This window comes from Camarhynchus parvulus, chromosome 20 (genome assembly GCF_901933205.1).
Source record: "Camarhynchus parvulus chromosome 20, STF_HiC, whole genome shotgun sequence".
Taxonomy (NCBI): domain Eukaryota; kingdom Metazoa; phylum Chordata; class Aves; order Passeriformes; family Thraupidae; genus Camarhynchus; species Camarhynchus parvulus.
In genome coordinates, this window is record NC_044590.1 from 7,543,544 (window position 1) to 7,556,000 (window position 12,457).

General features: G+C 53.4%; 1 protein-coding gene across 1 annotated transcript; it reads right to left on the minus strand.

Moving 5' to 3' along the window:
- Positions 1-4,645: 4,645 nt before the first annotated feature.
- On the minus strand, positions 4,646-11,206 carry CDK5RAP1 (CDK5 regulatory subunit associated protein 1). Its single transcript, XM_030963213.1, has 13 exons — positions 10,968-11,206; positions 10,286-10,389; positions 9,793-9,827; positions 9,010-9,110; positions 8,692-8,902; positions 7,841-7,961; positions 7,331-7,561; positions 6,974-7,071; positions 6,807-6,862; positions 6,561-6,691; positions 5,536-5,685; positions 4,995-5,135; positions 4,646-4,871 (listed from the first exon to the last, which is right to left on the minus strand). Exons 2-13 carry the CDS (start codon positions 10,361-10,363, stop codon positions 4,791-4,793), a joined length of 1,434 nt encoding a protein of 477 aa, XP_030819073.1. The 5' UTR covers positions 10,364-10,389; positions 10,968-11,206; the 3' UTR covers positions 4,646-4,790.
- Positions 11,207-12,457: the final 1,251 nt, after the last annotated feature.

The following is a 12,457-nucleotide window of genomic DNA, read 5'->3' on the forward strand; positions in this document are numbered from 1 at the left end:
TCACTCTCAGACCCTCTGCTGGAGGCACTGCTGCAAATTGCCTGTCCTGCAGCCACTCTGTAATTCCTACATGGGAGCCACAGCCGGGGCAGGTGAGGCATCTCACAATGACCTCTCTCTGTGAGTGGCAAACACACCGCCAGCAGTGTCCCTGAACACCCTGACAGCTCCATTAGACATGCCACTGTGCATCAGGCTGTTGTCACCCCTGGGTTTGCTCTCCAGGAATTAGACACCTTTCTCCTCCTCCTTAATGCAAGAAGTCAATGTAGGGCAGTGAGGTTGAGATTTGGGTGTTTTCAACACTGATGGACTTTGCTTTTGACACCCTTGGAGACATAATGAGAAAGCCCTGCCTTGTCCTTGTGCTGACAGCCCTGCCTGTCCCCAGGCTGGCCACCCTGCCTGTCCCCAGGCTGGCAGTTCTCCAGCCCCATGTTCCTGGTGGCAGTGGCCCCTGCCCCAGACTGGCTGCTGGAGGAGGTGGCTCAGACCCAGCAGGAACGGGGGCCCTGGGCAGGGGCCCCCTTGAAATAATGTGAAATAATTCCCTTTCACATTTCCTGGTGGAAGTTCTGCTGAAGGAGAAGAGCCCCTGCCAGGCACACAAAGCACGGAAAGCAGCCCTCTGTTTTTCACAGATACAGCTGTCCAAAGGAATTGCAGCACCTTCGCCTCACGGGAGGCATTTTAATTACTCTATTGACTCGTGCTCCTGAGAGCCCCAGGCGTGTCAGAGCTCAGGCTGGGATCAGAGGGATGCAGAGAGACAGGGAGGGAATGCATGACCACCCCTGACAGCCCAGTGCTGCCCCACTGCTGCCCCATCCCTGTCCCAGTGCCCTGCACACCAAGTGATGCTGGGCCATTCCACGCTGTCTCAGACCAGCATCAGACCATCTTCATGTCTCTGATCTGTCTGACTGTTAAATAACTCAGCAGCAGGGGAAAAATACTTGAAAAAATATCTGGGAGATATAGAGCCATTAATGAAAAACATCAGAAAATAGATATCAAGTAATGACACTGTGATGAGAGCTTATTAATAGGAAAGGCTAAAGATAAAACTAATTTAAACCTGATGAGACAAGACATCTCATCTTCAGGAGAATGAGAAGTCAATAGTTGTCTGTCAGTAAAGGAAATAAATTGCTCACAAGGGAGGAGGGAAAGCTGCAGGACTGCTGGGCCCCAGAGAGCAGCAGTGCCTGTGACAGACTGTGAGATACCCTCTGAATTCACAAACCCACAGCTCGGAGCTGCCACTCACCACCTCTGTCATTGCCATGCGGGTCACAGCCCAGGAGCGCTCTGGGGAGGCACACAGACATGGAGGGAGGCTGGGGACAGACAATGCCAACCTGGGGGGGCTGCAGAGCAGCTTGGGGCTGGTCTGGGGTGCACCAAGCAAGGGCAATGGAGACCTCATTGCGTTTCCAGCACAGCACAGAGTTCACCATCGGCTGCAGAGGAGCCTGCAGGAGCAGCTGTGCCTGCCCTGCCAGAACCCAACCACTGCCAGTTTCAGAAAGGAGTGAACTGTAGAACTGGTCTTAGAAGTGGAAAACAGTTTTGAAAGCTCTTTATGTTGCATTAAATCCCAAAGCTCTGGGCAAAGAGCTGGCTTCAGAAATGGTGATGAAAAACTGCTGAAGGAAAACTCCCTGGACCCCCAGCCCACAGCAGTCCCAGAGCAGGGAGGAGGAGGAGGCCTGGGGGAATGGGCTGGCAGGCACATGGAGCCTGTCTGCTGAAGTGAAAAGCCACGAGAAAAGAGGAGGAAAGCATTTCCCCTGGCACAGCCTGGCAGGCTGCTGGCATCACTCAGAGGCGATGCCTTGTCACCTGCCACCCCCTCAGCAGAGCAAGCTCCAGCTGACCTAAAGCAAACTGTGCTTACAGGCTTCCATCAGGGAAAACGTCCATCCTTCCCTCCACCAGCACCATGTCATGCAGAGGGAACAGAGACTGCAGAACTCGAGGGGTTCTGGGGGAGGACATGATACACCATGGCCAGCTCTGGCACTGGGAAAAGCCTGACTGCTCTGCCCAAGCTGCTTCAAAAGTTTGGAGAAGGGAGCAAATTTGGGCAGGAGAGTGTAGGCAGTGATGGGACTCAATTTTGAGGCTGTCCTTAGGCCAATAAAAGCCAGTGCTGAGCAGGGCACAGGGGCTGTGAGCACCTGCTGCTCTCTGTCCCTCCACTCCCTGAGCACAGCCAAGACCTGAGGACAAACAAGTTTGTTCTCTGATGGGGGCCAGGGGAACAAACAGGCTCTTGTTCTCCCTGACAGTGACCTTTCTGCCAGGTGAAGCTATTTGTGTGTGCGGGTGATGTCCAGCCTCGCCCACACCCTGCCAGCAGAGAGGAAAGCGCCTGCTGTGATTTACGAAATTCCGGTGTCAGGAGACACCCTCAGGGCACGGCTGCTGGTGGAAAGTAAATGTCATCCCAGCACTTCAGGTCTGCACTGGGAAATCTGATCTGCCAAAAGGCTCCTTAGGTGTTTGCCCATGGGTGTAGCTGGGGCAGGACTGACTGTAAGGGCACAGCTCCGCCCTGCAGAAGGCACAGGTGTACATCAGGGAGATGGGAGGTCTGGGAGGGTTCAGGGCTCTAATCCCTGCTCAGGGTGGGAACAGAAACGTGCAAAAACACAAACGAGGTAGGAGTCCAGCTTTCCCAACAGCTGGATTTGGGCAGCAAACCTGACAAGTGACAGAGAACGCACATCCCACCTCCAGGCCTCAAGAAAAACAACACATTCCTTCTTCCACGCAGTGCCAAAGGACTGACTCAGCCTCCAAGGTCACCGTAAGCACTTCCTAATGGATGCTTTGCTGCCTTAAAACCTCGGTCTTCATTCCCGAGGCCTATAAAAACTAAGGAGGCGAAGCAAATGGTGAGTGCTATGGCTCCCCGGGGAGCCCGTGCAGTGAGCATTATCACCTCCTCATCAAAATGTAAAACCCAGCTCTCCTCCTCATTAGTCTCCCACTCTTAAAATAATGATTGTAAAACGGCCACAGCTGGCCTCAAAGCAGGATGGAGGGGGGAGGGCACACTGTGGTCTGCATTTCCTGCTTGGAATAGATGCTCCTGGGGAGGTTAAAATGAGCAGGGAAAAGTGGGTGTCAGCCCTTTTTCCAGGGTGCTGGCTTGGGCCCTAGTCCCAAAATGCCTGGGAATTATGAGCTGAAAGATTTGCAATAGGGCAGTTAAATTTGGCCACTGCTCAGCGGGCTTGATGAGCCAAGCAACCTGGCCTCAGTGCCCATCACCTCCGAGGGCTGTCACTTATACATGCTGCTGCTTGCTTTGGGATTTCACCCAAACTGCTGCCTCTTCCTGAAACCCCCCTGGACCACAGGCTCATCCTCACTGAGCAGCACAGGTTCAGGCCCTGGTTTGTGAACTTGGCCAAATACACGTTCCCACGTGGGAGCAGGAGGGCAGATCAGCCCTGTGCGCCTGTCAGTCCCTCAGAGCCCACACAGACAGTGGTGTCTGTGCAGATTCACTTCCTGAGAAGGAACTCAGCTCTGATAATAAACAAAATGTATTTGTTTCTTGAAGCCTAATGAATATTCAGTGAACCATGCTGTTTTCAAAGAGAAACTATTATAGCCCAAAAAGAGCTGAGCAGGAGAGGCAGCTTTCGAGCAAAACCCTTTCACATTTATTTTAAAATTCTGCAAATTCATGTTGTGACTGCCCTGCTACCAGCTGTTCCTTCAAAACTGGTCACTGGCTTGAGCCTTTTACAAGGATTTATTTTAATGACATGATTATCTGCATGAAAAGGGGTGATCCTTTCTCACATCTCAGTTTACTCACAAGTGCAGGTCACAGGTCCTTGTTTGAATTTCACAGAGCAGCCTGGAATGTGACACTGCGCAGCCAGGGTCAGCTGCAGGCTGATGAAAACAAGGAACTGTCAGATGCATTTGAAGAACTTACTGGCCATTTAAATCAGTACAACCACTTCTCTTGGTAAGCAAAGGGAAGGACATGCATAGATGTTTGGATTACAAAACTGCACCCCATGTTTTAAGCAGCCATCTCTTCCCACGCATTCCCCGGACTGGAAACAAGGAAATCTTCTCCAGACAAGATCCAGTCCTCCCCAGTACCAGGGCAAGGCTGCATTCCCTTCAGCCCCAGACACAACAGATTCACTGGTGCACATTAAACACCATTTTTCATTCCACAGTCCAGTGCCACATTCCAACACACAAGTGTGGTGTGGGTTCTTGCATCTCCTTTCCAAGCATTTTGCCAATATTTGGAAAGAATTAATTAACCTTCTGTTATTTCAGGTCTTTCTACCCTTTGACAGTACTCCTGCCATTCTCCAGCAGCTACTGGGGCTGTGTTTTGTAGGTACTACCAGCTTTTGCAGCTCCTAAATTCAGCTGAGCTTGCAGGAAGGAACTGCTCTGCACATCCATCTCAGGCTGGGCTGTGCCAGAGGACATGATCACAGTCAGAGGACTGACCTGCAGCACTCTGAAGGTGGGACAAGCCTCAGGGCAAGTCAAAATACACAATCTCACAGTACTTGGATTTTGCAAGTTCACACACAGCTTCTACCCCTTTGAACCTGCACACACTATGACGGATAACTTGGCACCAAAGCAAAAATATATATGTATTTTATTATTTCATAAATAAATTTTAATATACATATATATCTTCCTGGTTCAACCGTATCTCTCCACCTGACCACACTTCCTTGTTTCTTCATGGAGAACACGTGCTGCTTCCATCCAGGGGCAGCAGGGATCCCTCAGTGAGAAGCAGCAGCACGGGACAGGGTGGTCCGATAGAGTGGAACTCCCCGCAGGGTCTGCGAGCTGGCAGAGGTTACCTGAAAGAAACAGCACAGGCCTTCAGGCACTGGGGAGGATCCATTCTAATTTTAGGCTCTTCTGGCAGCAGCTGCCCTAGAGAACAGCACTGTGCAAGGAATTGAGCCCTGCAGGTAGGTCACCTTCACCATCACATAGTCCCCGGGCTGGGCTCTGCCTGGAGCCCCGGGCTCAGCAGCATCCTCCAGCTCGGCGTCGGGGAAGATCACCTTGATGTTGCCATCGTTCCTCCCACACAGCTCCGAGGCAGAGCGTTTGCTGGGCTGGAAAGAGGACAGGGAACATTACCTGCATGGCAATTGCTCTGATTCACTGCTGGGCTTTATTGCCTCAGGAATTAATTGAGCACTATTGATGGTATTAAACCCACATTAACCAAGCCCTGGAACAGAGCACTGTGTCCAGAGCTGCTGGGTGACACTCACACACCAAAGCACAAATTCTGTGCTTGGCCAGAGATGCATCCCTAACTGATCCCATTCCCTGTGCTCGGCTCAGTGCTCTGGCAAAGTCAGGCTGTCTGCTTAAGTGTGAAGAAACGGTCTTGGGAGTCCTGGGATTACAAGGGGAAAATGAGAAGGGAAGGCAGAAGTGGTGAGCACTGTGCACAGCCTCAGATCCAGTAAGATAGGAGGAGGACAATTCCATTCCAGGCCCACTTACCCCTTCCACCAGCACCAGCTGGGCCTGTCCCACCAGTGCTGCGTTGGCCCTCGCAGCCTCCTCCCGGAAGGTGGCAATGAGCTGCTCCAGCCGCCGCTTCTTCACATCTGCGGGGACATCGTCCTGCAGCCGGTGATGCGCCCGTGTCTTCTGCACACACAGAGCCAGAGCAGCCCCTCAGCACCCAGCCTGAGCCCAGAGCCTTGTCTGACCCCAGCCAGCCCCACTGCTCTTCCAGCAACAGCTTCCCACATTCCAACAGCATTTCAGTTTGTATCACAAAGGAACTATTCCAGTGCCAGCCACGCCCTCGCGCTCCTCACATCCTTCTTCTCCACCTTTTAGGCAGAAGGTCTGATGCAGGGCACTGAGTATCAGTGGTTGTGAAACAGTTTTGCAGCTCCTGTGTGGGATGTGCCTGTGCCTCTCTGTCCATAGACAGGCAACAGATTCTACTACTTCTAATCTATGTACTGAATGGTGATCCAAATCCCTTTGCTTCCTTAAATTTCCCAACCTTCTGTCCTCTTCCCCAACAGAACCATACACTCTGGAGAGCATTCTAATGGAGACTTACCAACTACCCATTCTTCTCATGGAAATACCTTCTCAAAAATTCACCACTTCCCTCCAGACTTGACTGACAGACCTTCATAGCTGGGCTCCAGCCCAGCTCCATCAGCACATTCCTCATCAGCAAATAATGTATTTGCAGCCTCTGCAGACACAGTTACTTCCCTGCAATGACCCTGGAGCATCTGCAGAGCCAGGTCACTGAGCAGTTACCAACACTGACCAACACTCCTACAGGGAAGCTGGAAGCCTCCCAGGCACAACAATAGCCCTTGCAGAACCACATACCCTAAAAGTGCTACCTGGGACAAATGACATCTACCAGTATACCAAGTCTTTGGGTATGACTTTCATCAGCTTTTTAAAAAATGTGTTATTGTGAGAAAGAGTACTGAGGAGTTTAGGGGACACAGCCAGAGATAACAGCCTTCTCCACCAGGGCATGCACTCACCTGTCTCATGCTGTAGGCAAACAGGAAGCCGACATTGTAGCGGACTTCCTGCAGCAAGGACACCGTCTGCAGGTGATCCTCCTCTGTCTCCCCACAGAACCCAGCAATGAAATCACTGCTCAGGCTCACTCCTGTAACAGACACACAGCTGTACACTTCCCTCATGGAAGACAGGAACACTGCACTCAGGAAAGGACAGTGAGATGCAGCCATGCCGAGTTCAGACCAAGCCAAAGCAACACGTACCTGGAATAGAGTCACGCACGTGATGCACAAGCTCTAAATATGCTTCTCTTGTGTATCTGCAATGAACAGCACATGGATTTGCTAACTGGAAACCCACAACATCAGTGAGGAGAAACCAGCAGGCAATCAAAGGGCAGGACACAAGGGCTCCTCATGGGGTGACCCACCCTCGCCGCATGGCCTCCAGGACTCGTGTGCTCCCACTCTGGGCTGGGAGGTGCAGCTGTTTGCAGATGTTGTGTCGCTCCTGGATGAGCTGCAGGACCTGTGGTAAGTGATCAGGGGATGTCTCAGACAGCTTAACTGTACCTGGGTGCCAAGGGAAGAGTCTTCCCTGGTTAAAAGCCAGCAAACTGCAAACCCACCAGCTTTAGCCTCAACATCCAACTCCCAGGAGCTGCTGTTCCCAGCTTGGGAACCCACATTCTCTTTGTTTGGGAAATTAAACAAAGGGCAGCACATCCCATACCTCACATTTCAGAGCTACCTTGCTGCCTCCAAGCAGAGGCCAATTTTACACTTGCCTCATCAGGAAAATCCTTGGGGTGTGGAGAGGTGAAACGGATCCTCATTTCTGGATCAATCCTAGAGACCTGGTCCAGCAGGTGCGAGAAGCGCAAACCTCCCGCTTTGGCTTTGTAGACTGTGCTAAAGCCACGGCTGAGGCCAGGGGCAGCCACTGACTGAAACTGCACTTCAGACAGGTCTCGAAAGCTGTTGACATTCTGACCCAAGAGTGTCACTTCTTTCACTCCCTACAAAATAAACAGAGAGGAAGAAATATAACCTGGTGAGGATGGCTGAGCTGCAAGGGCAGCCATGGTTTTACTCTAAGGAGTTTCCAACAGAAGCCCTCCCATCCCTGTCTGTCACGGAGTATTACAAGGGGAATCCAAAAGCCACTGGTGGAACCCCACCACAACTTCATCTCTGCAGATAAAGGCAGTGACACTGGTTACAAGTACCACTGAAAACACCCAGCAACCACCCTTCCTCCCATGGCTTGGGACAGGCAGGAGGAGGCTCTGTCTCACCTGATCTGAGAGCATCCTCACTTCCTGCAGGATGGAGGCGATGGGGCGGCTCCTTTCCCGGCCTCGGGTGAAGGGCACGATGCAGTAACTGCACATGTTGTCACAGCCCCGCATGATGGACCTGCCCAGAGGTAAAGCACAGGTCACCTCCCTCCTGCAGAACCATCCACACTGCATCCTGCCCAGATGAGTCCAGAACTGCTGCCTGCAGCCAGCTCCACACACAGACCAGCCACAGTGGATTCAGCTTGCCCTGAGCTAACACCTCCTGATTTTTCATGCACAATTTCAAGAAAGCTGGAAAGAGCTAATGAGGCACAGACTGCCACTGCAGCCTGGCAATGATCAAAGATCCTTCTACATCCCACTCCTGCAGAGTGACACTGTCCTTCCATACACTACAGCCACACTGAGCAGAGTCTGATTTCACATCTGACAATGCTACCACCAAAACTAAGCAATCAGAAGTTACAATGAGTGGAGCATTAGAAGAAGGAATAGCAGAACCTGGGGCAGGGCACCACAGAAGGCAGGGGATGAGTTAGGCATGGACTTCAGGAAGGGACAGTGGCACAGAAATCACTCAATGCAGCATCAGGCTAAGAGTCAGCATTCCCAAAGGAGAGGGAGAGAAGTCCACAACAGCCAGAGCTCAGGGCATGCTCTCCAGGGCTCAGTCACACAGCAAAGCAACAGCAAAAACATACATACACACACACACACACACACTCTGGGAGACTCAGTGCAGCCAGGCACTGCATCTCCTGGGCAGCTGCTGTCACTGACACATCTACTCTGCACAGATATTCAAACCGGAGCCAGGGAAACAAGCACTGGGAAAAGGTACTCACACAAATGCTGTTGTGCCACCTGCACTAGTCTGGACAGGCAGAATGTCAGCATAGGTCTCATCTAGGGACAGCAGGACGTTGGCAGCTTGCTGGCCAGACTCTGCCACTGCCAGCAGCCGGGGAAGATCACGGTAGGCATCAGGGCCTGCCACGACATCGACCAGCTTCTCCCTGTGCAGAATCTCCTCCTTAAGCCTCTCGGCCATGCATCCTGCCACCAAAGGAGAAGGCTCCTCGTGAGGCAGTGCCTGTCCTCCATTACTCTCCCGCAGCCCTTCCAGCTGCCAGTGGGACTCAGGCCATGCAGCCTGGCCGTACCCAGGATCCCGACGCGGAGCGGAGCTCGAGCCTGGGGCCGCCGAGCCTTCAGCGCCTTGAGGTGCTGCAGACGGTTCCAGATGGCCTGCTCTGCCTTCTCCCTGGGGAGCCAGCACAACGGGCCATTGCACCTGCTGCTCCTGCACTGAGCCCCAGCCTGAGCACCCCAAGGGCTCTGTGAGGAGAACTCAGCTAAAGCAGGGAATCTAATGGCACCTGAGAGTGCGTTTGTGGTGTGCGGATTGTGTCTTGACTCTGTCTTATCTGCTATCACTTTGCTTGCCTGAGAGCATCTCCCCTGCAGAAACACTTTAGGGACTAAATTCTTGGGGAGAAAAAGTGCCTTGGCCACACTACAAGGTACCCTGCAAGTGACAATGAGCATTTGGTGTCTTCCGCATTCACAAAAAACAAGGGAAGTTCCCTTTATATCAAGTTGCCCCTAAACATATTTCTCACATTTTTAAAGTACAGACACTGTACTAGAGAGTAGCTTCAAGAGAAGATAGAATATTTTAAAATAAAATCATTAATTGTGCAGGTCTCTCACTGCCCATGGCATATACACAGAGATTACACTACCAAAGAACTTCTCATTACCCAGAAGAGCAATTCATAGCACAATTAATGTTGTAAATCATAGCACCAGCCAGCCCTACGCTCAACTAAACAGCCAGTTTCACACTTCCACACTCCTTTCCTCTTGCAACACCTTTATTGCCTTGGTTTTCAAATGGTAATTCCTTAAAAACTGTCCCAAACCAGTGACAAACATCTCCTTACCTCACGGAACAGGTGACAAGAAGAACCACATCTGCCTAAATCAAAAGCAACAAAAAGAGAAGAATCAATAAAAACCAAACAAGAAGTTCTCATGCTCTGCCCAGGTAACCTGAAGAGGCAGACTATAAAACTCACTTAACTCAGGAAAGAAGACCTACCTGAGTACACAGCAGGTTTCAACAAAAAGAGTTGCAAGAAAGAAACAGAAGACAAGCAGTCTCCACTAAATGGTAAAAGTAAACTCAAAGAGGAGACAGGAGATCCTGCTGTGTCCAATCCCTTTCCAACTGAGATGAGCCCAGTAGTTTAAAGAAAAAAGACAACCCACAGCTTTCTAGCACACTTGTTAAGCAGTTTCCCTCACTTCACAGAACTCAGACTGCAAAACTCGTAACATCCCACAGGGTTGCACTCCAGAGAAAAGCTGGGACTTGCAGGCACAGCCAGGGCATGAGGACAGTGCTCCAGGAGAGCTGCCAAGGTGCTGCCTTACCTCACCCAGCTCCTTTGTCCTGGTATAGCCATTCTTCTGCAGGATGGCCCAGATGATCTCGGTGTCACTGACGTTCATCTGGCAGCCGTAGGTCTCCAGGTACACTGCAATAAAGGTGTGACACAGGAGCCTGCTCAGCTCCCATCCACAACCCATCCAATCCCCTGCTCTGCGGGAACAAGCCCTCAACCCCACCACTGGAGCCAGGGAAGCAGCACAAAAGCTGCCTGCACCTGCAGCCCACAAGGGATAAACCGAAGGGCAGGCTCTGGGAAACCCGTGTGCTCTGCAACACGGCAGGGCTGGGCTGCGACTAGAGAACAGCAGCTGCGTGCTTACTGAGACACAACACTCAGGGCAATGAACACCATCCCTGCCAGGGCACCACAGCCCCACCAACAGCCCAGCACACACTGCGGGCAAGTGCCAGAGCAACCTGCTCTCTGTCCAACTCCGTGGTGGAAAAACACACACGACTTTGCAGCCAAGAACTAAACTCCTTCTAGCGTCAAAACCCCCTCAGGGCCCCAAAAGCAACCAAACATCCCATTTTCCCTACTCTGCTCCGACTGGGAAGCACCACTGTCTGCACCGGCCTTACGGCTGCCCTTGACCCGGCAGCGAGGCCGCAGCAGGGGGGTTCGGCTGACGCCAACAGCTCCGACCCCGAAGATCCACAGACCTTTCGGGGCCCCGGGGGTAGAGCACGGCTCAGGCGGTAGGTCTGGCGACGGTCCCGGATGCCCCGCGGCAGCTGCCCTCAGGAAGTGCCGCAGGTCGGGCCCGGCGGGCAGCGCGAGGCCGCGCCACGCCGGCCGCTGTCCCGGCCCGCAGCGCGCCCTGCGGGCGGCCCCGGTGCAGGGAGCGGCCCCGGGCGGGCGGAGCAGCCCCGCCGCCCGCAGCGCTCGGGCCCCGGGCAGCATGGCCGCGGCCGGGGGGGCGCTTTGGGGGACGGACCGACCGACCAGGAACGGAGCGGCCCCGCCGTGCGCCGACAATGCAGCTCCGCCACCGCCACCGCCCCTCGGCGCCGCGTTCCGCCCCGCCGCCATTCCGGGCCCGCCCCGCTGCTGGGCGGCGCCGCCGCGGGAATCACAAAATCACAGAATTAATTAGGTTGGAAAAGAACTCCGAGGTCATCGAGTTCAGCCTGTGACCCAGAAGCACCATTTCAGCCAAAACAGGGCACTGAAATCCTGCCCTGCTGGCTATGTCCAGTCTTCCCTTAAACACCTCCAGGGACGGTGACTCCACCACCTTCCCGGGCTGCCCATTCCAAGGCCTGATAACCCTTCCTGTGAAGGAATTTTTCCTAATACCCCACGTAAAAGTCCCCTGGTGCAGCTTAAGACCGTGTCCTCTTATCCTGCCCCTTGTTCCCTGGGAGCAGAGCCTGACCCCCACATGGCTGCTCCCTCCTGTCAGGGAGTTGTGAGGGCTCACCCTGAGCCTCCCTTCTTCCAGGCTGAGCCCCCTCAGCCTCTCTAATGCTCCAGCTCCATCACCAGCTCCATTGCCCTTCTCTAGACACGCTCTGACACTTCCATGTCCATTTTGAAGTAAGAGACCCAGAACTGGAAAAAGGACTTGAGGTGTGGGCCTCACCCACGCCAGGGGGACAATCCCTTCCCCGGTCTGGCTGCCCTACTGGTTACAGGCCATGATGATACAGGCCAGGATGTCCTTGACGTTCTTGGCCACCTGGTGCTCATGTTCAGCTGCTACTGACAGCACCCCAGGGCCTTTTCCACTGTGCTCTTTTCAGGTACTCTGCACCAAGGCTGGAGCAAAGGCACAGGACAGCAGGACACAGGTGTTCCATGGTGCCTTGCCATGGCCATGGAAACAGCCCAACAAAGTGGTCCTGATCCAGCTCCAGCTCCCACCTGGCCCAGTGCAGCCCCAAGCACAGTGACACCAAGAGCACAGCCCCAGCACCAACGCCTTTATTGCTGCTCAGAGGGAGGAGGGGAGGGGGTGGCCCAGGGCAGGGGACCCCCAGCTCATGGTAGCACCGCATGAGGCCCCAGCAGGAGGATGGGGAGTCCGGGCCAAGGCAGCAGTGCAGGACAATGGCAGGACTGGTGGTCTTTGGCTCAGGCAGGGAAGGGCAAAGTGGTGAATGGAGCACATTTAGTGCTGAAGGGCTGTCATCACCCCATCTTCATCCCC